Source organism: Maniola hyperantus, chromosome 28 (assembly GCF_902806685.2).
Source record: "Maniola hyperantus chromosome 28, iAphHyp1.2, whole genome shotgun sequence".
Classification (NCBI taxonomy): domain Eukaryota; kingdom Metazoa; phylum Arthropoda; class Insecta; order Lepidoptera; family Nymphalidae; genus Maniola; species Maniola hyperantus.
In genome coordinates this window covers 5,123,290-5,150,175 of record NC_048563.1, presented here as the reverse complement: position 1 = coordinate 5,150,175, position 26,886 = coordinate 5,123,290, and the positions used below count along the sequence as shown (strand labels likewise).

The 26,886-nt window shown below is 39.1% G+C and overlaps 2 protein-coding genes across 5 annotated transcripts; both read right to left on the bottom strand.

Annotated features, from left to right (window-relative positions):
* Positions 1-695: 695 nt before the first annotated feature.
* LOC117995007 (zinc finger protein 583-like) lies at positions 696-15,039 on the bottom strand. The gene is made up of 10 exons (XM_034982986.2): positions 14,895-15,039; positions 14,015-14,113; positions 11,456-11,578; positions 9,908-10,870; positions 9,167-9,372; positions 4,793-4,928; positions 3,369-3,524; positions 2,421-2,582; positions 1,352-1,567; positions 696-860 (listed from the first exon to the last, which is right to left on the bottom strand). The coding sequence occupies exons 1-10, from the start codon at positions 14,946-14,948 to the stop codon at positions 696-698; spliced, it is 2,280 nt and encodes a 759-aa protein (XP_034838877.2). The 5' UTR covers positions 14,949-15,039.
* Positions 15,040-16,011: 972 nt separating this feature from the next.
* Positions 16,012-25,610, bottom strand: LOC117995005 (zinc finger protein 879-like). Of its 4 annotated transcripts, XR_011238361.1 has the most exons (13): positions 25,476-25,610; positions 25,298-25,396; positions 24,300-24,434; positions 23,226-23,424; positions 21,529-22,148; positions 20,446-20,651; positions 19,884-20,022; positions 19,152-19,325; positions 18,241-18,417; positions 17,527-17,724; positions 16,778-17,001; positions 16,612-16,631; positions 16,012-16,357 (listed from the first exon to the last, which is right to left on the bottom strand). XR_011238361.1 is itself a non-coding variant. In XM_069508155.1 (12 exons), the coding sequence occupies exons 1-11, from the start codon at positions 25,524-25,526 to the stop codon at positions 16,813-16,815; spliced, it is 2,187 nt and encodes a 728-aa protein (XP_069364256.1). In that variant the 5' UTR covers positions 25,527-25,610; the 3' UTR covers positions 16,474-16,514; positions 16,778-16,812. The 4 variants fall into 4 exon arrangements, 3 of the variants coding, with proteins under 3 accessions (XP_069364256.1, XP_034838875.2, XP_069364257.1); XM_069508155.1 differs by lacking the exons at positions 16,012-16,357; positions 16,612-16,631 and adding an exon at positions 16,474-16,514; XM_034982984.2 differs by lacking the exons at positions 16,012-16,357; positions 16,612-16,631 and having other exon boundaries at positions 16,750-17,001.
* Positions 25,611-26,886: the final 1,276 nt, after the last annotated feature.

The following is a 26,886-nucleotide window of genomic DNA, read 5'->3' as shown; positions in this document are numbered from 1 at the left end:
GTTTCCTCACGATGTTTTCCTTCACCGTTAAAGCAAGTGATATTTAATTAATTAAAACGCACATAACTCAGAAAAGTTAGAGGTGCGTGCCCGGGATCGAACCCCCGACCCCCGATTAGAAGGCGGACGTCCTAACCACTAGGCTATCACAGCTTTACGTGGTAATAGTTTATTTTGTTTATTTGAAAGTAATCAACAGCGGAATTATATAATTATTATTTAAATCTAAATCTAGTTTTAACAGAAGGCCACAAGAGATTACTTAAAATTATAATGAAAACTATTTTAACAGAATAGATTTAGAATAAATGTATATACAATAATAAAATTACAACAGTGTGTGTGTGTGATTGTGTGTGTGTGTGTGTGTGTGTGTGTTGTTGTATGAGTGTGTGTAAGTGGGAGTGTGTGATTGCATGCATATGTTAGTTAGTTTTCTATGTCTGAACTGCGCCTCTGCTTGGATTTGACTCGCTCCAGCAATGCATGGGGCTGCAATGGCTTGTATAGTACGGTATAATAACATTGTAAATTGAAAAATTAAAAAGAGCAATCGCCGAGTTTCTTGCTGGTTCTTCTCGGTAGGAACGGCATTCCGAACCAATGGTAAATTAAAACTACCTGACTATTCATAAGCACTTGTAAAAAGTTTACATGAATAAAAAACATTCTATTCTAAAACATTCTATTCTATTCTATTCTATTCTATTCTGCTTGGCTCTGGTTCGTTTCCTGTTGACCCTCTTGGGCCACGGCACGTGGTGGTGCACGTGGGCCACGTGGCTCTGCATGGCGGCATTGGTTGTGAAGGATTTGCCACACACGTTGCATTGATAAGAGGGCCGCACGGCTTGATGTACCTGAAATATTTTTCTTTTCTTTTTTAGGGTTCCGTACCTCAAAAGGAAAAACGGAACCCTTACAAATAATAATAAATAATTTTTTATTTCAGGCAATGAAAATACAACCCATAACAATATACACAGTATGAAGCGGATTAAATTAATATTAGAATTGATTAGAATATAATATAAATGTAAAAAAATGGAGCTAACAATTTAAAAAACTAATCTAAGTAAAGGTGTTATAGGATCACTTTGTTGTCTGTCTGTCTGTCTGTCTGCTAGCTTTTCACGGCCCATCCGTTCAACCGATTTTGATGAAATTTGGTACAGAGATAGCTTGCATCCCGGGGAAGGACATAGGCTTTCTAGACTTTTTAACGCGGAAAATCAAGGAGTTTCCACGGGATTTTCAAAAACCTAAATCCACGCGAACCAAGTCGCGGGCATCATCTAGTTTATAATATTAGCAGTGTAGTACGGCTGGGCGAGGATGAATGACCACTCACCACCATGTGTCGCTGCAGGTTGCCAAATGTGGAGATCACCTTACAGCACACGCGGCACTGGAATTTGTCTGTATGTTTGCTTGTGGGATCTGTATGTTTCAGCATAATATGTCCTCTCAGGCTAGGTTTCTTCATGAACGTCTTATCACATATGTCACACTGGTACATCATCACGCCCGTATGTTGCTGCATGTGTTCTCGGAGATTAAGGGGGCCCTGTGAGAGATTCAGTGTTTTAGGGCTCCGTACCTCAAAGGGAAAAGGGAACCCTTATAGGATCACTTCATCTGTCTGTCAACAAAGCCATGGGTTTCGGCATTTTTTCCTCTACTTGTGCTATAAGACGTATCTACTTGCCGAATTTCAAGATTTCTAGGTCAACGGGAAGTACCCTGTAGGTTTCTTGACAGACAGACAGACATACAGACAGCAATCATCTGTATGTTTCAGCATAATATGCCATGTTAGGCTATGTTGCTGCATGTGTTCTCGCAGATTCAGGGGGCCCTGTGAGAGATTCAGTGTTTTAGGGCTCCGTACCTCAAAAGGAAAAGGGAACCCTTATAGGATCACTTCGTTGTCTGTCTGTCTCAAGAAAAACTATAGGGAACTTCCCGTTGACTTAGAATCATGAAATTTGGCACGTCTTATAGCACAAGTAGACGGAAAAAATGCCGAAAACGTTGAATTTGTGGGTATATCAATAAAAAAAATTAAAATGTCTACTTATGTATAAATAAAATAAAATAGAATGTATAACCCCTTTTATATTAAGACACCCCACTTGGTAAAGTAATCTTACTTTTAAAGTTCAAAATACTTATCTTTGTTCATGAACACATTCAAATTTTTTTTGGGTGGTGTAACCACAAATTCACGGTTTTCGGGTTTTTCCCTTCACGTGTGATATAAGACCTACCTACCTGCCAAATTTCATGGTTCTAGGTCAACGGGAAAAACCCTATAGGTCTCTTGACAGACACGATGGACAGACGTACAGAGAGATAGCAAAGTGATCCTATAAGGGTTCCTTTTTTCCTTTTGAGGTACGGAACTCTAAAAAACTCACCACAAAGCATCTGCCGCACACTTCACACATATCATTTGCTTTAGACTTATAGCTTGTGTACTTGTAGGCCTTGCGCTTAGAGCGTGTCGGCGGAGGCTGGTCCGGGTGTTTCGCTTCGAAGTGCTTAGCGTACAGCTTGAAACCTTTCAATTTGATATCACACTGCAAAAAATACGGAAGAATTAAAAAAAAGGTTAAAAAATCGGTCAAGTGAGAGTCGGACTCGCACACGAAGGGGAACGACTGAACAATGCTCTAGTTGTGGTAAGTTTGGGCATAGCAGTAAAATATGTTCAGCAACATCACTTACAAGTACCACAGTGCAAAAAATACGGAAGAATTAAAAAGGTTAAAAAATCGGTGAAGTGCGAGTCGGACTCGCACACGAAGGGGAACGACTGAACAATGCTCTAGTTGTGGTAAGTTTGGGCATAGCAGTAAAATATGTTCAGCAACATCACTTACAAGTACCACAGTGCAAAAAATACGGAAGAATTAAAAAGGTTAAAAAATCGGTCAAGTGCGAGTCGGACTCGCACACGAAGGGGAATAACTGAACAATGCTCTAGTTGTGGTAAGTTTGGGCATAGCAGTAAAATATGTTCAGCAACATCACTCACAAGTTACAAGTACCACACTGCAAAAAAAATACGGAAGAATTAAAAAGGTTAAAAAATCGGTCAAGTGCGAGTCGGACTCGCACACGAAGGGGAATAACTGAACAATGCTCTAGTTGTGGTAAGTTTGGGCATAGCAGTAAAATATGTTCAGCAACATCACTCACAAGTTACAAGTACCACACTGCAAAAAAAATACGGAAGAATTAAAAAGGTTAAAAAATCGGTCAAGTGCGAGTCGGACTCGCACACGAAGGGGAATGACTGAACAATGCTCTAGTTGTGGTAAGTTTGGGCATAGCAGTAAAATATGTTGAGCAACATCACTTACAAGTGCGCAATCGATCCAACTACTGTTTTGGGGTTGGTAGTTGCGTTGGCGTTCGTCGGCCGGCGTATGTTTGGGGGACACCTTCATGTGTAGCGTGTACGCCCGCTCCGACGCGAAGCGAATGTTGCAAGGCTCGCACAACGGACCATCTAAGTACTGTAAAAAGATAAAAAATATCTTAAAATCCAAAATCTTAGTACTCAACGTAATATTTTGTCATAGCTGTTCTTGATAAATATTACAAGAAAAAAAAACATTGTAGTTTTCCAATAGAATAGCCGTGAAAATAGGTCGAACTGTATTATAATGGGGGAAAAAATTTAAAGCATTATTTTTCATTATTTTCTTAACAAAACAGAGTTTTAATGTTTTTTAGGGTTCCGTACCTCAAAAGGAAAAACTTTAATTTAATTTAATTTATCTATTACATATTATTACATATAAAGTACTGATAAAAAAAAAAAACAAGTAATAATTAAGTAGACCTAGGTCTAGTAGACGTATGAATGGGCAACCCCTGCACTAGTAAACACTGTATTACAGTGGGTTAACGGAACCCTTATAGGATCACTTTGTTGTCTGTCTGTCAAAAAACTTCCAGTTGACCTAGAATCATGAAGTTTGGCAGGTAGGTAAGTCTTTTAGCTGACATGAGGAGAAAAATCTGAAAACCGTGAATTTGTGGTTGCATCACAAGAAAAAAATTTAATTGTGATTAACTAATAATTAGAAAATTCTACTTTCGAAGTAAGATAACTATATCAAGTGGGGTATCATATGAAAAGTGCACCTAACCTGTGCATTCTAAAACAGATTTTTATTTATTTTTATTAATAATTTTTTTTTTAATTTATCGTGCAAAATGTCGATGAAATACGATTGTAGTACGGAACCCTCAGTGCGCGAGTCTGACTCGCACTTGGCCGGTTTTAACTTAAAGCTAAAATATAGTCTAAAATATAGTTTTAACTTAAAGCTAAAATATAGGCTAAAATATAGTACAACATAGTCTGAAGCCATGCTTCAGACTATGTTGTACTTACTATAACCTGTTAATTTAAGTTTAATATGACATTCTTACTGATAATCGAAACTATTTTATATTAACATACCTACTTAATATTACTAAACTATTAACAAAGAAGAAACTAATTGACATTATAACAAACTTAATTAATTAGTGCGATCAATAAATAAAAATAATTTCGATTCAAAATGAATGCCCTATATAATTACATGATAAATTCTATTATAAAATAATGTAACACGTAGTTTGCATGTAATTGTATAATAATTATATATTTAGCATGTATGTATTGTTAATGTACCTAACTTTGCAATGCCCTAACGGGGCTTCATGTAACCATGAAAGCAAATGAATAAATAAATCATAAATCATAAAACTAATGTTGTATATCTCCAACCTGCGTGTCCTCGAAGATGTGCTTCTTGGTGAAGTGCTGTGTCAGGCCGGCCTTGCTGTTGAGGGAGTACCCGCAATGGGGGCACGCAAAGTCTGAAGGGTGCTTTACACGCTTGTGCACCATGAGCCTGCTGTGTCTGTAACATTTATGTTCAATGAGAAAGTTTCCAGGCAACGTTCTGTTACAACCCTAGCCTAAGCCGCATATTGAAAATTTACTGTACGTACATAAAAACATAGATAAATTAAAAAAAAAATTGACTGTCATAATATAAATGCTAGAAATAAAAATAAACATGTAATGCCCGCCTCTAGGCTCAGTAAAGTTAGCAATTTATTTGCTCGTTTCTATAATAAGCTTCCAGAAGAAATATTGGAGATGTCTCTCAACAAGTTCAAAGTTTTCATAAAACGTAAACTAATTGAAAAATCCTATTACAATGTAAAGGATTATTTAAATGATAAGCAAGCTTGGGAATGAGTTGCTTAGCGGCTTTGTGATAGTTCTAATAAGTTTCAATAATTTTGTAAAGTGGTGATAATAAAAAGAATACCCGGCTGAGTTTGTTGTGGGCTCTTCTCAGACCTGGGCGCGTTTGGAACCCTCGTAGCTTTAGTTTTAAGTTTGCGTAATAATTATCACTACTATATCTTACAAATCTAACACCATACCAGACCATCAATAAGAGTAATTTATTACCTATTTTGAATAAATCATTTGACTTTGACTTTGACTTTGGTAAATTAAAACTACCTGACTATTCATAAGTACTTGTAAAAAGTTTACCTGAATAAAAAAACATTCTATTCTATTCTATTCTATTCACCGGACACCCCCACCTAACATCGCGTCTAACAGTTCGATAAAATTTTCATAGATGGCGCTGAATACTACCACCACTAAAGACGAAGAATAATACCTACATCTTTATATGCTTTAATGTTTAGGTCGTGTCAATCAATGACAGACGAAGAGTAACAGCTGGCCTGCACTGCAGTTTTCCTTACGTTTCCTCCCCACAAAATATGTGAACTATAATAGAAGTAGTTAATAATTAATTTCGCATCGGATTTAAATTTTAAGATTTAAAGCATAGATCATATAGATATAGATATTATTTTTCGTCTTTAGTGGTGGTAGTATGCAGAGCCATCTATGAAAATTTTATCAAACGTTGCCTGGAAACTTCCTCATTGTAACCAGGCTTCTCGAAGAAATGGTAGACATAATATATTTATACCCGGTTTCTGAGGTACTTTTAACGACGGTTTATAGAAAGATAGAAAGAAAACTTTTATTTGATCACAATACTACAATAAACCTTAAAAGCTAATTAAGTCAATCTACATAATTAAACTGATAACAAAAATTATAATAATAAAAAAATAATACCCATATATACGAGTACGTGTGACCAAATATAGGTCTCCCACTCAGCATCATGCTGCAACAAGCTGCAGCGCTGGTTTTCAGTGGGAGCCTTAACAAGTGAAGTCACGGACGAGGTATTTACCTAGTACAGTATATTATAAAAACAAAATACGCAAACAACTAAACTAAGGTTTAAGGTTTAAGGTTTAATAGTGATGTGCGTTTATATGCCTACCAATTCCATCGATAATTTGGAAGAATTTACAAATTGTTTGAGTGCAGTTAGTGCTATTATTGACGAGCATGGAATTGAATCTGTATTCGTTTTAGGCGACTTCAATGCTGATCCGGGTAAGTTGTTTTACAATGAACTTATGAATATTTGTAACGAACAGCAGTGGTCGTGTCTAGACGTAGACACGATGGGGCTGGACTCGAATACGTTTACTTTTATAAGTGACGTGCACGGGACCACCAGCTGGTTGGATCATTGTATAGCAACTCGCTCGGCCAAGCAGTCTGTTATAAGCGTAGATGTAAAGTATAACACTAGCTGGTCTGACCACTATCCACTTGTTATCGAGTGTAATTTAAAATTACTTACCCCTACGGTTCCGCATAAAATTATTAATTTAAATAAAGACATAATATGGGGTGTAAGAAATAAGGAGCAGGTGGATGTGTATACCAAGGAGTGCAATAAAAGATTAAAATTAATTGACTTTCCTTCTGACTGTATAAACTGTGCTGATTCTTTTTGTAATAGCCATGATCACAGGCGTGTTCTGGACGAGCTTTACTCCGACATTGTGGCCGCTCTGAGCGACTCGGCGGTGGTGAGTCGAGGAGGTGCGAGGAAGGTAGGGCGTGGAGCGCGTATAGTAGTAGGATGGAACAAACATGTCAGCGATGCACACCGGGTAGCTAGGTCTAGTTTCAAGGAATGGGTGATGTGTGGTCGGCCTAAATCTGGCCCATTATACCGCGATATGTGTGAAAGCCGTAGATTGTTTAAATCTAGATTAAAATGGTGCCAGGATCATCAGGAGCAAATAAAAATGGATGCTCTGGCGGAAAAACATTGTAAAGGTGATTTTCGCGGTTTCTGGAAGGATACGAGTAAGGAAAATATACGGCCTGGTCTTCCGGTGAGCATCGATGGTATGAGTGATCCTAGGGATATAGCCAATATTTTCAAGACCCATTTTTCTGTTAAATCACCGTTAGGTCCGGCGATGGGAGTGCTCGATGCTGAGATGAATAGACAGGTGGTTGGGACTTCATTCCTTGCGAAGGATGTATATAGATCCATAACTCAAATATCTAGAGGCAAGTCTCCGGGTCATGATGGACTGAGCATCGAGCACCTTCAGCATGCCGGATCTCATATTTGTAGAGTACTGGCTATGTTCTATTCGCTGTGCGTGAGCCATTCTTACTTGCCGCACAACCTTATGAAAACAGTGATAGTACCCATTGTGAAAAATAAGACTGGTGACTTGGCTGACAAAAGTAACTACAGGCCAATTTCTCTTGCCACTGTCATGGCCAAGGTTTTTGACGGTTTGCTTAATGCACAGTTGAACAAATATGTAGCACTTCATGACAACCAGTTTGGGTTTCGTCCTCAACTGTCTACTGAAAGTGCTATACTGTGTCTTAAGCACACCGTCAAATATTACACAGACCGCAAGACACCAGTGTATGCGTGCTTCCTCGACTTATCCAAGGCTTTTGACATGGTGGCGTATGATCTACTGTGGGAAAAACTTAAGCGTGTAGAATTACCACACGAACTTATCAATATGTTTCAATATTGGTATGCGCATCAGTCAAACAGTGTTCGTTGGGCGGGGGCAATGTCGGATTCATATCAGCTCGAATGTGGTGTCAGGCAGGGTGGGTTAACATCTCCAACTCTATTTAACCTGTATATGGATGAATTGATCGTCGCACTCAGCAAGCAGCGTGTCGGTTGCCATGTTGACGGCGTTTGCGTCAATAATTTAAGTTATGCAGATGACATGGTGCTGCTGAGTGCGTCGATTTGTGGACTGAGGAGACTAGTACAGACTTGTGAGGAATACGCAGGTCGTCATGGCTTGAAATACAATGTTGCAAAAAGTAAATGTATGGTCTTTGAGGCCGCCGGTACAAAACGTCCTCAGAATGTACCACCTGTGGTGCTCTCTGGCGTCTCTTTAGACACGATGGAGCAGTTCAGATACCTGGGGCACGTGATTACTACCGACCTCAAGGATGATGCAGATGTTGAACGGGAACGGAGGGCACTGTCGATAAGAGCAAACATGATAGCCCGCAGGTTTGCTCGTTGCTCCACCGGTGTTAAGGTTACGCTCTTTAGAGCGTATTGTACGTCCTTATACACGTGCAGCCTGTGGGTTAACTACACGAAGAAACGATACAGTGACCTCCGGGTCCTTTACAACAATGCGTTCAGAATGTTGATGGGGTTGCCCCGATTCTGCAGCGCCTCAGGCATGTTTGCGGACGCGCGCATCGACTGCTTCTATACTAATGTACGCAAGCGGTGCGCGTCGTTGGTGCGCAGAGTGCGGGAAAGCCCCAACACCATTCTGCAGATGATTGCAGCCCGACTCGACTGTCCTTATCTTCGGCATTGCTGTGAAAGACATGTTCCAGTACCAATGCCGGAGAGAAGGTACTAGATATTTAATTTTATTTTTATTTATTAATTATTTTATGTATTGTTATTTTACTTTTATTAATTTCAAAGTTGTTATTATGGGTATGTTAACCTGAAATAAATCAATTTTATTTATTTATTTTTAAACAAATAACTAAAAAAAAGACAAACAATATAAGAAAACTAAGACCGTACCTAAAAAATAAATAAATAAATAAAATAAATATGAGAAGAGGTATAACGGAATTATTTCTATAGTTTATCTATTCAATAGCGCTATTGGTCCGATAACTGGCGACAGTGCGTTTCTGAACAACGCAATAAAATATACTTACTCTCTGCACTCAAAGTCGCACTTTGAGCACTTGTGCGCCCCGCCGAAGTGGCTGCGTCTGTGGCGGTCCGCCACCGACTTGTGACATGTCTGGAACGGACACTTCCTACATCTGAACATGATGCGGTGAATGTATTCATGTTGACTTAACTGTAATGTACTTTTTACTCGGATGCGGCAAATACTGCATTCGAGTGAGCCAAACTTCTGAAACAGATTTTTTTTTTATCGACATTTTGCAGGATAATTCAAAAACTATGATGCATAAAAATAAATAAAAATGTGTTTTAGAATGCACAGGTGAAGCCCTTTCATATGATACCCCACTTGATATAGTTATCTTACTTTAAAAGTTGAATATACTATATTTTTTTGTGTGATACAACCCTAAATTCACGGTTTTCAGATTTTTCCCCGAATGTATAAGACCTACCTACCTGCCAAATTTTATGATTCTAGGTCAACGGAAAGTACCCTGTAGGTTTCTTGAGTCTTGACAGACCGACAGACAGACAGACAACAAAGTGATCCTATAAGGATTCCGTTTTTCCTTTTAAGGTACGGAACCCTAAAAACGGTCATGTGCGATTCAGATTCGCACATGACCGCAGGGTTCAGTAGCATCGTATAAGAGATAACACTTCAACACTGCAAGTTAATTACGGACAGCGCCATCTACGATGTGGTTTAGTAAACTAATTACTTCGTGAACACATTATAATTCCTATTAAAAATTACTCACATCCGTGTGTCTGAGCATATGGTCCTTGTATAGATCCGAAGTTTGGAAACCTTTGAAGCAAACAGAACAAATAAACTTTGATTTCTTAAAGTTGTCCGAATCCTTTCTCTTCTGAATTTCAGCAATCTGTTGTGCATGTGTCAGCACAATTATTTTGAAAAGTTTTTTGAATTGGTTCGATAAGTCTACGTCTATTTTTGAAAATAGCATTGGAGTTTTTTTATACACATTTTCTCTCACGATTTTCTTCTCATCTTCTTCATCAGAAGTGCTATTATTTGATTTGATTGCACTATTAATTTCTTTGACAGCATTCAAAGTAGTTTCGCTATTTGTAATATTATTATTAGATAAGTACTTTTCCTTATTAGTTTCTCTATCAATATAATCACTATCATCACACATATCAATGTCATAATCTAAAAAATCATCATCATTGTCAAAATCATCATTCATAGTTTGTATCGATTTTATCTCGTCCGTCGATTCATACGTTGTTTCTACAGTCTTTTTTACATCATTATCTTTTATTTTTAGAGGCTGAATATTATCAATAATTTGTTTCTCTTCCTTATCATTGTCTAAATCTTTTGCTAGTGTTTGAAAATCATCAGTATCATCAAAAATATCAATGTCAATATCGTCATTTAGAGATTCCACGTCAGATTTAACAAATACTTCGTCAATAAAGTTATCATCCAAGACCTCCCCATCCTTATCTAAAATGGGATCTAGTTTTTTACTATCTATATTTATTTCAGTTTTCTCATCATTTTCTTGTGTATTACAATCAGTAGTATCTATCAGGTATACGTCAGTTTTGTCATCATTTTCTTGTGTATTACAATCAGTAATATCTATCAGGTATACATCGGTGTGGTTAGCTTTGTACGCCTTCTTAGATATATTAGATGTTAATTGATACTCCTTACGGCTTATTGCCCTTATTTTCTGTATTGATATCTAAAAAATGATTATTTATTAGTCTTCAATTTAGGCTTCGGCGTCGGCTACCTTCGGCGAAAAACCCATCTTCGGCGACCTTCGGCGAAAATAACCGTCTTCGGCTACCTTCGGCGAAAAAACCGTCTTCGGCTACCTTCGGCGAAAATAACCGTCTTCGGCTACCTTCGGCGAAAATAACCGTCTTCGGCTACCGTCGGCGAAAAAACCGTCTTCGGCTACCTTCGGCGAAAATAACCGTCTTCGGCTACCTTCGGCGAAAAAACCGTCTTCGGCTACCTTCGGCGAAAAAACCGTTTTCGGCTACTTTTCGGCGAAACCTTCAGCTTCGACATTATCCCATAAAAATATTGGATTCCAACTCCTCAATCCTGATGCTGTACAGGACCTGACCACCAAAACTGATGGGATTTAGAAACTGTCGGTTATAAATTGATATTGGAGGTACCTACCAAGTACCAAGTAAAGACTTTTTGAACTCGAGGATCCAACTCCTCAGCCCTGACCTGATGCTGTAAGGATTAAAAACCTAATTCCACGCGGGCGAAGCCGCGCGGATCAGCTAGTAATAACTCATTGTCGTACACTTGTATGCCTCTCCACCAGCCCCCTCAGCAACTGGTGAGCTGTCAGACACTTGCTGCGGAACCTGCAGCAGCTGCTCAGCCTCTGAGCACACTCCGTGCAGAACTGGGGCACCCCTTTCAGCTGCAATACAATACATTTTTATTCAAATAAGGCTAAGTAAAGTTAGTAATTCGTTTGTTTGTAATTTTATACGTTTTTATTATCCCTTATAGTTACGCCAAGTCCGTCCGTCCTCGGTTAATCTCATCCCCCCCTATCAACCTCGTCCCCCCCCCCCTATCATCCAAATGATAAAATTCACACGATAAAATTCAATGATAGGAACGTGAAAAAATTCACAGCAGTAGTATATATAATCAATTTTAAAGGAAAACTATCATGGCTAAGTTGGGTTCACAGGTTAAGGGGTTATATCTGTTTTTTGAGGATTGTGACTACGGAACCCTACACTGCGCGTGGCCCGCCACGCACTTGGCCGGTTTTATAATAAGCTTCCAGAAGACATATTGGAGATGTCTCTCAACAAGTTCAAAGTTTTCATAAAACGTAAACTAATTGAAAAATCCTATTACAATGTAAAGGATTATTTAAATGATAAGAAAGCTTGGGAATGAGTTGCTTAACAGCTTGTGATAGTTCTAGCTGAGTTTGTTGTAGGCTCTTCTTTGACCTGGGCGCGTTTGGAACCCTCGTAGCAAGTATGTATTAATTATCACCACTATATAATATCATCTTAGAAATAAAAATTTATGACTATTAGGAAGCGTAACATTTTATCAATTCTGAATAAATAATTTGAGTTTGAGTTTGATAAACTTATGTCAGACCATTAATGGATTATTCCTAATTCTCGAATAAGTGAACTGTTGTATTCTTTATGGAGAAACAAATGTCTTTAAACCGAACTATGTACGGAACCCTGAAAAAACTAGGCCCAACTCGCCCTTGGCCGGTTTTTTTTCAACTATGTAGGTTTTTAAAACTTGGTTTAAGTTAGTTTAAAACTTGGCTAATTTCATCGTATGAAACTAGGTGGCGCCACACGTGTGTAACATTACAGTTCAGTTTTAGTACACAAGGAAGTGTATAAGAGTAGTTACACAGTTAACTATCCACCATGCAAACTTTCACGCAAATATCCTGTGGGAACTATTTGATTTATTTTTGAATATCGGTTGTCCACTATGGAAACAACGATCATAATCCAAATATTATAAATATGCAAAAGTGTCTGTCTGTCTGTCTGCTACGGCCTGTCCCTTCCATCTAGGGATGAGACATACTTTCTAAATTCAATACCAGGGCTTCCAAGTAAGAGTACGTAAAAATACCAGGGTCTAAAACCAGGTTTTAAAATACTTTAAAGTATTAAAAGCATAGAAAAGCGGACCGTGTTTTCATATGTATTAGGTGCACAATCCTATTTGTGATGAAAGACTTGCAAGTTCGAAGCCCCGGCCCTTCTCATAACCCTTACTTTTGGCTTTGCCGTAGTCAGGTAAAAAATACGTTGAAGGTCGAAGTCTTTTTATGGCATATGAAATCGATCCGTGTTGTCATACATATAAAGTCCACAATCCTATTTGTGAGAAATACTTGCAAGTTCGAAGTTTTTTTACTGCATAGAAAATTGGACCGTGTTTTCATATGTTTAAGGTGCACAATCCTATTTGTGAAGAAAGACTTGCAAGTTCGAAGCCCCGGCCGTTCTCATAACCCTTACTTTTGGCTTTGCCGTAGTCAGGTAAAAAATACGTTGAAGGTCGAAATCTTTTTATGACATATGAAATCGATCCGTGTCATCATACATATAAAGTCCACATTCCTATTTGTGGAAAATACTTGCAAAAATACTTGCATAGAAATTCGGTCCGTGTTTTCATATGTATAAGGAGCACAATCCTATTTGTGAAGAATTACTTGCAAGTAAATTCCACCCGCACCAGGGCGCCCTACTTCCAAGCAAAGCCCTGGTTTTAAAACCTGGTAGCGTAAATACGTCTCATCCCTACTTCCATCCATCTGTTCAACCGATTTTGATGAAATTTGGTACAGATATAGCTTGCGCCTTGCATCCCGGGGAAGGACATAGGCTATTTTTTATCGGTTGAGGTACGGAACCCTAAAAATCCCGGCCAAGTGCGAGTCAGGCACGCGCAACGAGGGTTCCGTATTACAATCGTATTTTATCGACATTTTGCACGATAAATCAAAAACAAGAATACCTAAAAATAAATAAAAATCTGTTTTAGAATGTACAAGTGAAGCCCTTTCATATGATACCCCACTTGATATAGTTATCTTACTTCGAAAATTGAAAATACTAATTATTAGTTCATGACCACAATTTAATTTTTTTTGTGTAATGTAACCACAAATTCACGGTTTTCAGATTTTTCCCCTAAAGCCAGCTATAAGACCTACCTACCTGCCAAATTTCATGATTCTAGGTCAACGGGACCTGTAGGTTTCTTGACAGACAGACAACAAAGTGATCCTATAAGGGTTCCGTTTTTCTTTTGAGGTACGGAATTCTAAAAATGAAGAAGTGCTTACTAAAATTCCAGTCAACTGTGTAAATTGCAGACCCAAGTTATATGTGTTGGCGGGGTACATTTTATGTTCTTCATCAGTGTCCAGACATATCATGCAGAACTGAAAACAAACAAATCTAAATATATACAAGGAAAAGGTGACTGACTGACTGACTGATCTTTCAACGCACAGCTCAAACTACTGGACGGATTGGGCTGAAATTTGGCATGCAGATAGCTATTATGACGTAGGCATCCGCTAAGAAAGGATTTTTGAAAATTCAACTCCTAAGGGGGTGAAATAGGGGTTTGAAATTTGTGTAGTCCACGCGGACGTAGTCGCAAGCATAAGCTAGTTGTACAATACATGGCTAAGGTTTGGAATCATTGTTGGTTTGTCCTCCAATCACGGCGCAACGGATCGACGTGATTTTTTGCATGGGTATAGTTAAAGACCTGGAGAGTGACATAGGCTACTTTTTATCCCGGGAAATCGAAGAGTTCTCACGGGATTTTTAATAACCTAAATCCACGCGTACGAAGTCGCGGGCAACAGCTAGTCTAAATATATAAAAGGATTGACTGACTGGCTGATCTATCAACGCACAGCCCAAACTACTGGACAGATCGGACTGAAATTCGGCATGCAGATAGCTATTATGATGTATGCATCTGCTAAGAAAGGATTTTTGAAAATTCAACCATTAAAGGGGTGAAATACGGGTTTGAAATGTCTGAAGTCTACGCGGACGAAGTTGCGAGTATATGCTAGTTTATAATAAAGGTACTGATTCTATTCTATTCTATTGTGATCATCCCCATTTTACAGTTCCCGTCCAATACTGTTTTTACAGTACTAATTGCAGATTCGTGTACAGGTTAAGTTGACGGAAGACATTTACCTGTAAAGCACTCTGCTGCTGATTTCTTAGCTCACTTTTTGTATTGTGCTCCATTTTGCTTATCTGTAGGAAGAATTAGCACTAATTACAGGCATTAGTGGGCATAATATATAATTACCAAAATAATAATAACTTGTTATATGTTTTGTTTTATTTTTTTAACTGGTTTTACGGCTCTGGATTCTAGCCCTTTCGAATTATTATATACTCTTTGGTGTTTTTTTTTTAACTGGTTTTACGGCTCTGGGTGGTGATTTGTTTTCAAGCCCTGTGTGCCTGTATCCTTGTATCACAGACCAGTGGATATTAAACTCTTTGTACACGTATTACGGCTTTGGGTTCCAGTACTGCCAACGCTTTAAAACTGTCACCTGACGCCTTTGCAGTCAGCGCAATCCTATATACCTAAGAAGTTAAGTAGGGTGGTAAGCCGGTAGGGTGGTAACTAACCACGGCCGAAGCCTCCCACCAGACCAGACCAGAAATTTAGAAATTATAAAATTCCTAATCCCTGCCAGGAATCGAACCCGTGACCTCCCACTAATAAGACCACAGCGCTTACCACTGCGCCAGGGAGGTCGTCAGGGAGGGCGGGAGGGAGGAGTATATGGATAGAATGGGATGGGAGTGTAAAAAAAAATGCATATCAAAAATTAAAGACATTTATTTATTTTACAGTTTATTGTTTTCCTTTATTTACACTACTATGATATATTAATTATTATGAGATAATGAAATTTGATAAGTACCTATACATAATTCTAATAATTTAAACACAATAAATTGGCCAAGTGTGAGTCAGGCCAGGGTTCCGTATTACAGTCAGATTTTTTCGACATTTTGCACGATAAATCAAAAACTTATGATGCATAAAAATAAATAAAAATCTGTTTTAGAATGTACAGGTGAAGCCCTTTCATATGATACCCCACTTGATATTAGTTATCTTACTTTGAAAGTCGAAAACAGTAATATTTGTTCATGAACACATTTTAATTTTTTTTTGTGTGATGTAACTACAAATTCACGGTTTTCAGATTTTTCCCCTAATGTCTGCTATGAGACCTACCTACCTGCCAAATTTCATGATTCTAGGTCAACGGGAAATACCCTATATAGGTTTTCTTGACAGACACGACAGACAGACGAACAGACAGACAACGAAGTGATCCTATAAGGGTTCCTTTTTTCTTTTTGAGGTACGGAACCCTAATAAATAAGTCTCCGACCATGAACTTGTGCAGAGGGTGATATGTCGATCTACTTACTACTACTGTCGAATTAAAAAGAGCAACCGCCGAGTTTCTTGCTGGTTCTTCTCGGTAGGAACGGCATTCCGAACCAGTGGTTAATTAAAACTACCCGACTATTCGAAAGCGTTTGTAAAAAGTTACGCTACTTGAATAAAAACATATTTTATTCTACATATTTGGCGTCTTTTTAAAAGAGCTCCGATCTTGTACCTGCGCAGTGGGTGATTTGCATTGCACTTTAGTGTAAGCTACAGTTGGTCAAAAGTCTACGGCCTTGAACTTGCGCAGTGGGTGATATGTCGATCTACATATTTGGCGTCTTTTTAAAAGACCCCCCGATCATGTACCTGCGCAGTGGGTGATTTTCATTGAATCACGTGAGGTCTCATGGTTACACAGTGTAATTTGACTCACCCTGGTACTATAGTGTAAGCTGCTGTTGGTCAAAGTCTCCGACCTTGAACTTGCGCAGTGGGTGATTTTCAATGAATTACGTGAGGTCTCTTTTGGTTACACAGTGTCATAGTGACCAGTCTCGCGGCTCAGTAGGTGATATGTCGATCTACATAATATTATTTGGCGTCTTTTTCAAAGACCTCCGATCTTGTACCTGCGCAGCGGGTGATTTTCCTTGAACGACATGAGGTTACACAGTGATACAGTGACTAGTCTCGCGAGTCGCTAGCACTGCCGCTGTGTCTCGTGTCAAGTGTGGCTCGTTGCACGCGGCGGTTGCGCTTGGGCCGCGGCACGTGGAAATGCACGTGCGACACGTGCAAGTCGCGCCCGGCCGCGCTCGTAAACGACTTGCCGCAATGGCTGCATTCGTAGAGAGGCCTCGTGTCTTCGTGTAGCTGTAACAAAGCAAGCTCTAATTTAAATAAAACCAAGTGCAAGTCGGACTCGAACACTGAGGGTTCTGTATTACAATCATATTTCATCAACATTTTGCATGATAAATCAAAAACCATTATACCTAAAAATAAATAAAAATCTAATTTAGAATGTACAAGTGAAGCCTTTTCATATGATACCCCACTTGATATAGTTATCTTACTTTGAAAGTAGAAAACAGCAATATTTGTTCATGAACACATTTTAATTTTTTTCTTGTGATGTAACCACAAATTCACGGTTTTCAGATTTTTCCCCTAATGTCTGCTATAAGACCTACCTACCTGCCAAATTTCATGGTTCTAGGTCAACGGGAAGTACACTGTAGGTTTCTTGACAGACCGACAGATAACAAAGTGATCCTATAAGGGTTCCGTTTTTCCTTTAGAGGTACGGAACCCTAAAAACAACTGTCTGTCCGTGTGTAAATTTATCTAAACTGAGTATGATCCGGCAATGGGTTGGTCATGATGATGACCACTCACCAGCATGTGTCGCCGCTGGTTGGCGGGGTTGGACAGCACCTTGAGGCACACATCGCACTGGTAGCTGTTCTGGCCGCTGTGCCTCATCTCGTGGATCCTCAGAGACATGTTCGTGGTAAAGCCCTTATCGCATATCTTACATCTGTGCAGTTTCTCTCCGGTGTGCATCTGCATGTGCTGAATGAGACGCCTGGACGTCTGTGGACAAGAAAAAAAATATTTACATCACGCGACATCGCGTGATACATGTTTAGAGGAACACGCGCGGACTATCATGGACACGTAAGTAATTTATTTTCTAAATAAAGCTCATGACATCGGAAATTACATCACGCGACATCGAGTGTAAAGTTGCTATCCAATTGACATGTCGCGCGACATCGCGTGATCATGCGATCCGTCGCCGACAAACACGTCTAAATATTAATCCCTTATGACAAACTAGCTTATGCTCGCGACTTCGTCCGCGTGGACTATACAAATTTCAAACCCCTATTTCACCCCCTTAGGGGTTGAATTTTCAAAAATCCTTAGCGGATGTTTCCGTCATAATAGCTATCTGCATGTAAAACAAACCAATGTAACATGAGCTCGGTGGCTATCATTCAGTGTTAGACACTGGGTTAGCGAATCATCGCGCTGGGGTCCACTCAATCGCGGGCGAGTTGCGAATAACGCGACGTCGCGTGAACACAGTCTTTTTACTTATCTCACCGGGAATACTTTCCCGCACTTCTCGCACACTGCCTTGGGGTGGGTTTTGATCACGGAGCTGGATTTGTCGCGCGGCAGTTTGGGGATCCCCTTCGGGAACTGCGTGCGGGTCTTGCCCGGGTGCTTCGCCCTGAAGTGCATAACGTATCGGCGGACACCCACCAGTCTCATACCACACTGGAAAAGGAAGAAAGAAAAAATATTGCAAACTTTTAAAATGCATGCCGGTTTGCCAGTAATTGGGTGTACACTCTAAATTTTTTCTCTGTGAATTGTAATTGTTATTTTATAATATGTGTACTATCAGTTGGCAAACCAATAAAATAAAATAAAAAATAAAATATTGCTTTGCTATGCAAGGCTGCAAAGTCAAGACATAGGCTCCTTTTTATCCCCGGAAAATCAAAAAGTTCCCACGAGATTTTTAAAAATCTAAATCCAGCCGTACGAAATCGCGGGCATCAGCTAGTATGGACCATAATTATTTTAAGAAGTATATGCATTGCTTGTGGTATATTTGGGCATTCCAGTAAACCATGTTCAACTATGTAACAAATCCCTTGTATTTCCAGTATCAAACAATGCACAGCCTGTGGTAAGTTTGGGCATTGCTGTAAAGTCTGTTGAGCAATATGACTCACCTGTTCACAATCGATGGGCATTTGATTTGTGTTGGTCGTTCTGTTCTGCAGCGGACAGTTGGGTCTGAGGAGTTCAGCAGGCGCATGTTTGGGGGACACAAACATGTGTTGCATGTACGCGACCTCGGAGGCGAAGCGGATGTTGCAGGGCTCACACAACGGACCGGCTAGTACAATGTAACCAATCCTTTGTATTTCGAGTACTAAACAATGCACAGCCTGTGGTAACTTTGGGCATTGCTGCAAAGTTTGTTGAGCATAATGACTTACCTGTTCACAATCGATGGGCATTTGATTCGTGTTGGTCGTTCTGTTCTGCAGCGGACAGTTGGGTCTGAGGAGTTCGGCGGGCGCATGTTTGGGAGACGCAAACATGTGTTGCATGTACGCGTCCTCGGAGGCGAAGCGGATGTTGCAGGGCTCACACAACGGACCGGCTAAGTTCTGAAATAGTTATTAACTATTATCTTTGCTATACAAAATCCTTTAATCTTTTATCGTTTTGGTTTTTGTGTCTTGTTTCTTGTACCGTTATTTGTATTTAAATTTATTATTAATCATCTAGTTAGTGTAAGTCTCACTGCCGTTCTAATAAGATATTAAAAAAAAAACAGTTGCCGGCAGGAAATGTTGTAGTACATCGGCCTTCAGAAAGAGATTTCGGCTTCGTAGAGCGTTGTGTCTGTCACTCATACCTATGTGACGTTTTGTCGGTCTCAACGACAGGAGACAATGCTCTACGAAACCGCTATCTCTTTCTAAAGATCGATGTACAATATTTCCTGCTGGGTACTGTAATTAGATCTTATAGACATGAAACGAAATGATGAGGAATTTAATATTGTTTTTTAAGCTTCTATATCTCATGATTCTAGGTCAAAAAAATTACCCTAAAGGTTTCTTGACAGACACGACAGACACATAGACAAAGAAGTGATCCTACAAAAGTTACTTTTTTCCTTTTGAGGTACGGAACCCTAAACTAAAAAGGTGCGATATAACCTCCGTGTCGTCGAAGCGATGTTTCCTGTCCATATGCGACCGCAGCCCCTTCTCGCCGATGAACGAGAAACCGCACTGAGAGCACACGGAGTCTGAAGGGTGCTTTATACGCTCGTGCGACTTGAGTGTCGAGCATTTACTGGAATCAATTTAATTATTGTTCTGTATAGTGCGTCCCTTGGGGCTAAAATTTCAATTTCAATTTATTTATTAAATCGGACACCAATTGATCCATTATGTGTTAGCAACAATAAATACTTAATAACTTTGTTAATACTTAAACACTAAGGAGTTAGTAACAAAATACTTAATCACTGTTAGTACTTAATAATTAAAAGGGATTTAGTCCTCTGCACGAGTTTCCCCATCAGAGGACTATCCATTTTATCCGCTATCATGCGCAGGATTCCGTTGCTGCTTCCACGGACTCTGGACAATAGTGATGCTGTTTTCTTGCGCCAGATGGCATCGAAGCCATTATTATATTGTATTGTGTATAGATAGTCCGACACGGCCATACTGATGTGCAATTTTCTTCGCAGCGTGAAATGGGGATACTCACGTGAACTTCATATCACAGTGTGTACACTTGTATATCTTGCCATCGTGCCACCGCTGGTGAAGTACTGCCGAGTTTCGGTGGGTGCAGACATACGCACACTCGGTACATTTATATATATAGCAGTGGTTATAACTGAAGTGTTTCCTCTTGAGCCTTTCGCTTTTGTAGCGAATGCGGCACACTTCGCATTCAAACAGACCGAATTTCTGAAACAGATTTACACATCGTCATTTTAGACGAAAGTTCGCAATGTATTTCAAATAAAACACCTGTTTGACGCAGGAGTTTAACAAATTTTTTTTTTTTTTTTAAAGAATATTAGCCATGTTAAATGACTAATATTCCCCTTTCCTCTCCAACTAAGCGTAAAGCTTGTGCTAGGAGTAGGTACGACAATAGTGCAACGGGCGGGATTTGAACCGTCGACCTTTCGGTTTTCAGTCCACTCCTGTACCGGTTGAGCTATTGAGGCTCTAAGTTGCGTAGATAGGTGCCGAGGAGTCAATGCCACGTCGTAGGTGGGACATTGACCTCGAATTTTGCACGCCATACATTGCGGATTTGAAAAATACTAAATCACTAAAACTACAAGTATAAAGCAAATGGTTATCGGTATTGGATTGTATTTAGGTAGAATTATAATAGCAGTTAGTTTTTGCTAGTGTTCTAAGCAAAAGATGACTGACTGACTGATCTATTGACGCACAGCTCAAACTTCTGGACGGATTGGGATGAAATTTGGCAAACAGATAGCTATTATAACGTAGACATCCGCTAAGAAAGGAATTTAGGAAATTCAACCCCTAAGGGGGTAAAATTTACCATTGTGATTAATTAAATGTCAACAACGTCAGGAATGAGGAATATGATGCAGAGAGAGTTGTTATGTAGTAACTAGCTTATGCACGTGACTTCGTCCTATTTTACCCCCTTAGGGGTTGAATTTTCAAAAACCTTTCTTAGCGGATGTCTACGTCATAATAGCTATCTGCATGCTAAATTTTAGCCCGATCCGTCCAGTAGTTTGAGTTGTGCGTTGATAGATCAGTCAGCTTTTCTTTTTTGTATATATAGATAACTCACATCCGTATGTCTTTCCATATGAGCGTTATAAGGCTCCAAACGGTGGAAACCTTTGTAACAAAAGTCACATTTGTACCACGAATACATATAGTTGTCTGAGTTTTTTCGCTTTTCTATCTCGACCTTCTGCTCTTCCAGAGTCAGTTTCACTTCTTCGACCAATTTCAAGTCTAACTTATTGACTGGAGGTTTTTCGACACGCTTTCTAGTCCTAGTTCTAACAGCAGCATCTTTTCTATTACTTTCAACTGTCAAAATCTTTTTGACAGGTCTCTTTTTCATCTGTTTTTCTGATTTAATTTCCTTCTTCCCTTTTAAAGCATTAACATTCCGAGCAGTTGGTTTCTTTCTAGCATTGTTTTTAAGCGTGACTTGTTTTGTATTATTTCGTTTTTCTCTTTCAACATGTTCAGCCAAAGTCGCCGTATCATGATTATTATCATTACAAACATCAATATCTATATCAATGTCATAATCGCTAGATTCTACATCATTTTTGATATCTTGTTTATTGACAACCTCATTTTTGAAAATGTCAGTATTGTCATCATTGTTTGAAAGTACATCGTCATTATCTTTAACTTGAACTTCATGCTTAATGTCTAGATCTATAACTGTGTCTGTAAATTGAATCATAATCATAATCATAATCATAATCATAATATTTTGCTCAGATATGGTAGGTCATGTATATTACATATTATACATGTATATTATTTACATGGGGTCTTAAAAGTTAGGTAATCAGTTACATATCCTGCCAAGCATGGCGTGCAAAATTATTTCTAAATTATCTTCATAAATTAATAATTATCTAATTTCTTTTATCATAACATCGTTAGTTATACATAACTATATTAAATATCTAAAAACGAAGACAGGTATATGACGTATGATTACGTCTGACGACTGATACGATACCACAAAAAAAACGCGAAAAAAATAATTAAAAAATCCTGTAATTTTGTAAAATTTTACGATATACTGCAAATAAAATATCTGACTGACGCTAGAGGTCAGCGAAAGTTGCGTAAGTAGGCCACTCGGAGTCAATGTCACGTCGTAGGCGGGGCATTGACCAGAGTTTTGCACGCTATACATTGCGGATTCGAAAAATACTAGATCACTAAAACTACAAAATGAGGCAAATGGTATCGGATTGTGTTTAGGTAGTATAAAAATAACGCTAAGTTTTTGCTAGCGTTCTGGTTACATCCTGTATATAAAAGGAGAAGGTGGCTGACTGACTGACTAACTGATCTATCAACACACAGCTGAAACTAATGGACGGATTGGGCAGAAATTTGGCATGCAGATAGCTATTCTATCGTAAGCATCAGCTAAGGGATTTTTTAAAAATTCAACCCCTAAGGGAGTAAAATAGGGGGTTGAAATGTATGTAGTCCACGCAGATGAAGTCGCGAGCATAAGCTAGTTAAAAAATAACATGTAAATCCATACTAATATATTCCATACTAATATTATAAATGAGAAAGTGTGCCTGTCTGTCTGTCTGCTAGCTTTTTACGGCTCATCCATTTAACCGATTTTGATGAAATTTGGTACAGATATAGCTTGTATCCCGGGGAAGGACATAGGAATCCGGGAAATCATAAAGTTCCCGCGGGATTTTCAAAAACCTAAATCCACGCGGACGAAGTCGCGGGCATCATCTAGTAATTTAATAATTAATTTACCTATTAGTTTATTTGGAAAAATTTTTTGTTCTTCAATATTCACATTGTTTTCTTGAGTACTATACACTCTCAAATCTTGGTTTCCTTTAATTTCTGTCAAGTGTAGGTCGCAGTGGTCTGATTGGTACAGTTTCTTTTCTATATTAGATGCTAGTTTGTTATCCTTTCTGTCAACTGTCTGGATAATTTTCTTTGTTAACTGAAAACATATTAATAAATAAATAAAATAAAAATAAAAATAAAACTGAAAACATATTATGACATATTAATATTTGGCACTAGTTTGAAAAACCGATAGATGATGGAGTCCCAACTAGAATCGCAACCTCGCACCGGAAAGCGCAGCGTTGGAAGACCTCCCACTTAGGAAGACAGACGCAATAAACGAGCATGTGGGAGCTGCTGGATGGCGGCGGCGCAAGACGTGGCGTGTGGAAGTCCCTACAAGATACCTATGTCCAGCTGTGGATGTGTATTGATTGATGATAATGATTAGTGTATGTGCTAGTAAACCTGAATGCCTGAGAGTTCTCCATAATGTTCTCAAGGATGTGTGAGGTCTGCCAATCCACACTTGGCCAGCGTGGTTGACTATGACCTAACTCTTCTCATTCTGAGAGGAGACCCATACTCAGGCTTGGACTGCCAGACTGCCTCATTGCTAAACCAATGACATGAGTCACTAGACCTGGACTAGGTCCTCGTTGCTTCGGCGGAAAACTTCGGCAAGCTACGGGAGTTCATTGGCACAAGAGGCAGAACAGCTCGGACCGTGATCGTGGACCAGTGGGTGTTTGAGGAAGGATCCGGACAGCGGGGCACGCGGGGATCTGCGTTTGTGTGTATGTCTGCCCCAGAAAGGGGAGAAAGACTAGAAAGGAAAGGATAGAAAGAATTTGTAGGGAGTCAAAAAGGCGTCCCGGGAAAGAGGCACTGTGCAAGTACCGAACGGGCGCCAGCGTTTCGGCCCATATAACAGCGAGGTTGGTGGGGCCATGGGAGGTGGTGGGTAGTCACTAGACCTAGCTAGGCCTCCAAGAAAGCCTAGCTTTGCTCTATCAATAAGTCCCTTACCGTTTTATGCTTCTCAATTAATCCCAAAAGTAAATGATAAGCTCTCATACTCTTGTTCCTAAACTTGCTGCAGTTGCTCAGTCTCTGAGCACACTCTGTGCAGAACTGGGGCTCAAACTGCAGCTCATCCTGCAGCTGCAATAACAGAGCATATCTTAATATCCTCAAAAGGAAAAACGGAACCCTTATAGGTTCACTTGAGGGGCAATGCACGCACAACAGACGGAAACGTTTAAGTGCTTAGACTTAGTTCTACCGCATATGCAGTAAAAAGATTCGCCAGTTGACAGACATAGAAACGGCGAGACTAGTATATTTTAGTTACTTTCAAAGCATTATGTCATATGGTATATTATTATGGGGTAGTGCTGCTGATATTAATTCTATTTTTGTGCTGCAGAAAAGGGCTGTTCGAGCCATATATAGTATGGGACCACGAGAGTCCCTGAGAACTAAATTTAGAGAAGTTAAAATTATGACAGTGCATTATAAATATATTTTTGAAAATTTATTATATGGCCGGTTTTTGACATATAGCATCGAATTCAGCCTTCAATTTAAAGCCACCCATTTTGTATGAGAGCCTCCCTTGCATAAAAAAATATAAAAAGCTTTATTTCAAGCTTTTTATATTTTTTTATGCAACTAGCTGCCCCGGCGAACCTCATACCGCCTAACAGTCTATACTTTTTCAGGCAATTTTTTTAAATTTTTCTCTCCGTAAGAACCATCCCCGTACTTCAAGGAATATTATAAAAAAGAATTAGCTAAATCGGTTCAGCTGTTCTCGAGATTTGCGATCAGCAACACATTTAGCGATTCATTTTTATATGTAGAGATATTCGGCAGAAGGCCATCAGTTTACATATAATGATATAGGATTATGTTCAGTGATTCAGAAGTTATAAGACTGTGACAGACGGACTGACGGACATCAAGACTCGGAGACCAAGCTTTGCTCGGTCAATGAATTCTATTAATTTCAGCAGACAACGTACCGAAATTCCAGTCAAATGTTGATATTCCAAATCCAAATTACACTTGTTGATTGGGTACAACTTACAATCCTCACTGGAGTCCAGACATATCATGCAAAACTGTAAAGAAACCATTTTGTAGGCAATTTACAATATGACTATGATGACCTAACCTCGAAGTCTGAATTTTGATCTTCACCTTTTCGCTGTGCCTCGGGGAACACATAATGCCGTTTGGTCCCACAGTCATTCACTAACTAACAATTATTATAATTTAATTTAATTTCTCACATAACTGTAAAGTACAAAAGTAAACAAAATTAAGTGCTGTGGTCTTGGACGATCTAACCTAGGTTAGATCGTCCAAGGCTGTGGTATATTCAATGTACTCTGTGGTGCTGTGCATAGTGATTATATACTCTTTGGTGCTGTGATAAAGTGTACTAAACGTAGATAGAGTAATAAAGGTAGATGCAGGAACGTTTGCTTTCTCATTCGCACTAAAAAGAGAGCACAGATAAAGTTACTAATGTGATAAACAGAGACGCAGCTAATCTATTTTTTGTCCCTTATCATGTAACTGGTTTTTTTCAAGAATACATACAAGAAGTTGCGAAACAAACTTTGAGAATTCGTGGCGTAATTGTATTCCTTATGAGTTATTTACTTGTCTTCGCATAAAAAACGTTTAATACAAAATATATTGTTGATCGGTTAATACAAATATTGACTACTAAACAATGGTAATAATTGTCGTGTTATTCATCGTTACGTCGTGCTATCGCTATCTCATACGCGGTTACACAGTACTTACATCTACCTTTTATTCTATCTACGAATCACTCTACGTTTTTATCATTGACAGCTGACAGAAACCCAACTACCAAGCACTTTTAATCAACTGGCTTTACGACTCTGGGTTATAGTGTTTTTGAGCCTGATTCTGAGCGTCTGTACCAGTACCAGTTGTCACAGGTTTGTTCCAAGTTCCCTAACTGTCGTGAATTGTACTAACGGTGAAGATCAGAGAAATAAAACTGCAATTTCCATTTTTAAATAATTATTTTAATCATGATAATACAAATGAACGATATCAGCTACGTGTAGTCCACGACAGGTTGAGATGGCAATCGATATATGAGGAGGGGGGACGCCCCGCACACCCGCACTAGCCCGAACCGAGTTAGCGCGGGGGTTGTGAGTGTGTGCGGGGCGTTCCCTCCCCGATTGTCATCTCGACCTTTGGTTCATATTACGTGTCAGTCAGTGTTTCCATGTACACGGTAATTACCGTAGATGCACCGTAATTCAGCCCTAATCTACCGTCAAGGTAATATGGCCATTACCTTGACCGTGTCACCGTAATACAAAAATCACGTTAAAAATTCATAGTATACTGCGTAATACGAGTACGAATCTCAGTCACGTTAGCATATTTCGTAATGGCAACATTTCTCTTGCTCTCGGTTTAAGCATCGAATCTCAGCAATCTATTTTCGTCCTTATTCAAGCAATTAGGAAGGAATGAAATGTAAAACTAATGAGATTTAACAAAATATTAATATGAATAAATCCGTATATGAAAAAGATATTGCTATTCTAGGAGAGTC

Excerpts from the sequence above, each read along its gene's own strand:
- LOC117995007 (XM_034982986.2), bottom strand. The coding sequence starts at position 14,948 with ATGGAGCACAATACAAAAAGTGAGCTAAGAAATCAGCAGCAGAGTGCT. Across the intron at positions 9,373-9,907 it reads ATATGCTCAGACACACGGAT|AAGTTTGGCTCACTCGAATG; the intron begins GTGAGTAATTTT and ends AATCTGTTTCAG. Across the intron at positions 3,525-4,792 it reads ACATCTTCGAGGACACGCAG|TACTTAGATGGTCCGTTGTG; the intron begins GTTGGAGATATA and ends ATCTTTTTACAG.
- LOC117995005 (XM_069508155.1), bottom strand. The coding sequence starts at position 25,526 with ATGACTGTGGGACCAAACGGCATTATGTGTTCCCCGAGGCACAGCGAA. Across the intron at positions 20,652-21,528 it reads ATATGGAAAGACATACGGAT|AAATTCGGTCTGTTTGAATG; the intron begins GTGAGTTATCTA and ends AATCTGTTTCAG. Across the intron at positions 17,002-17,526 it reads ACCAGCGGCGACACATGCTG|CTACACGAAGACACGAGGCC; the intron begins GTGAGTGGTCAT and ends GCTTTGTTACAG.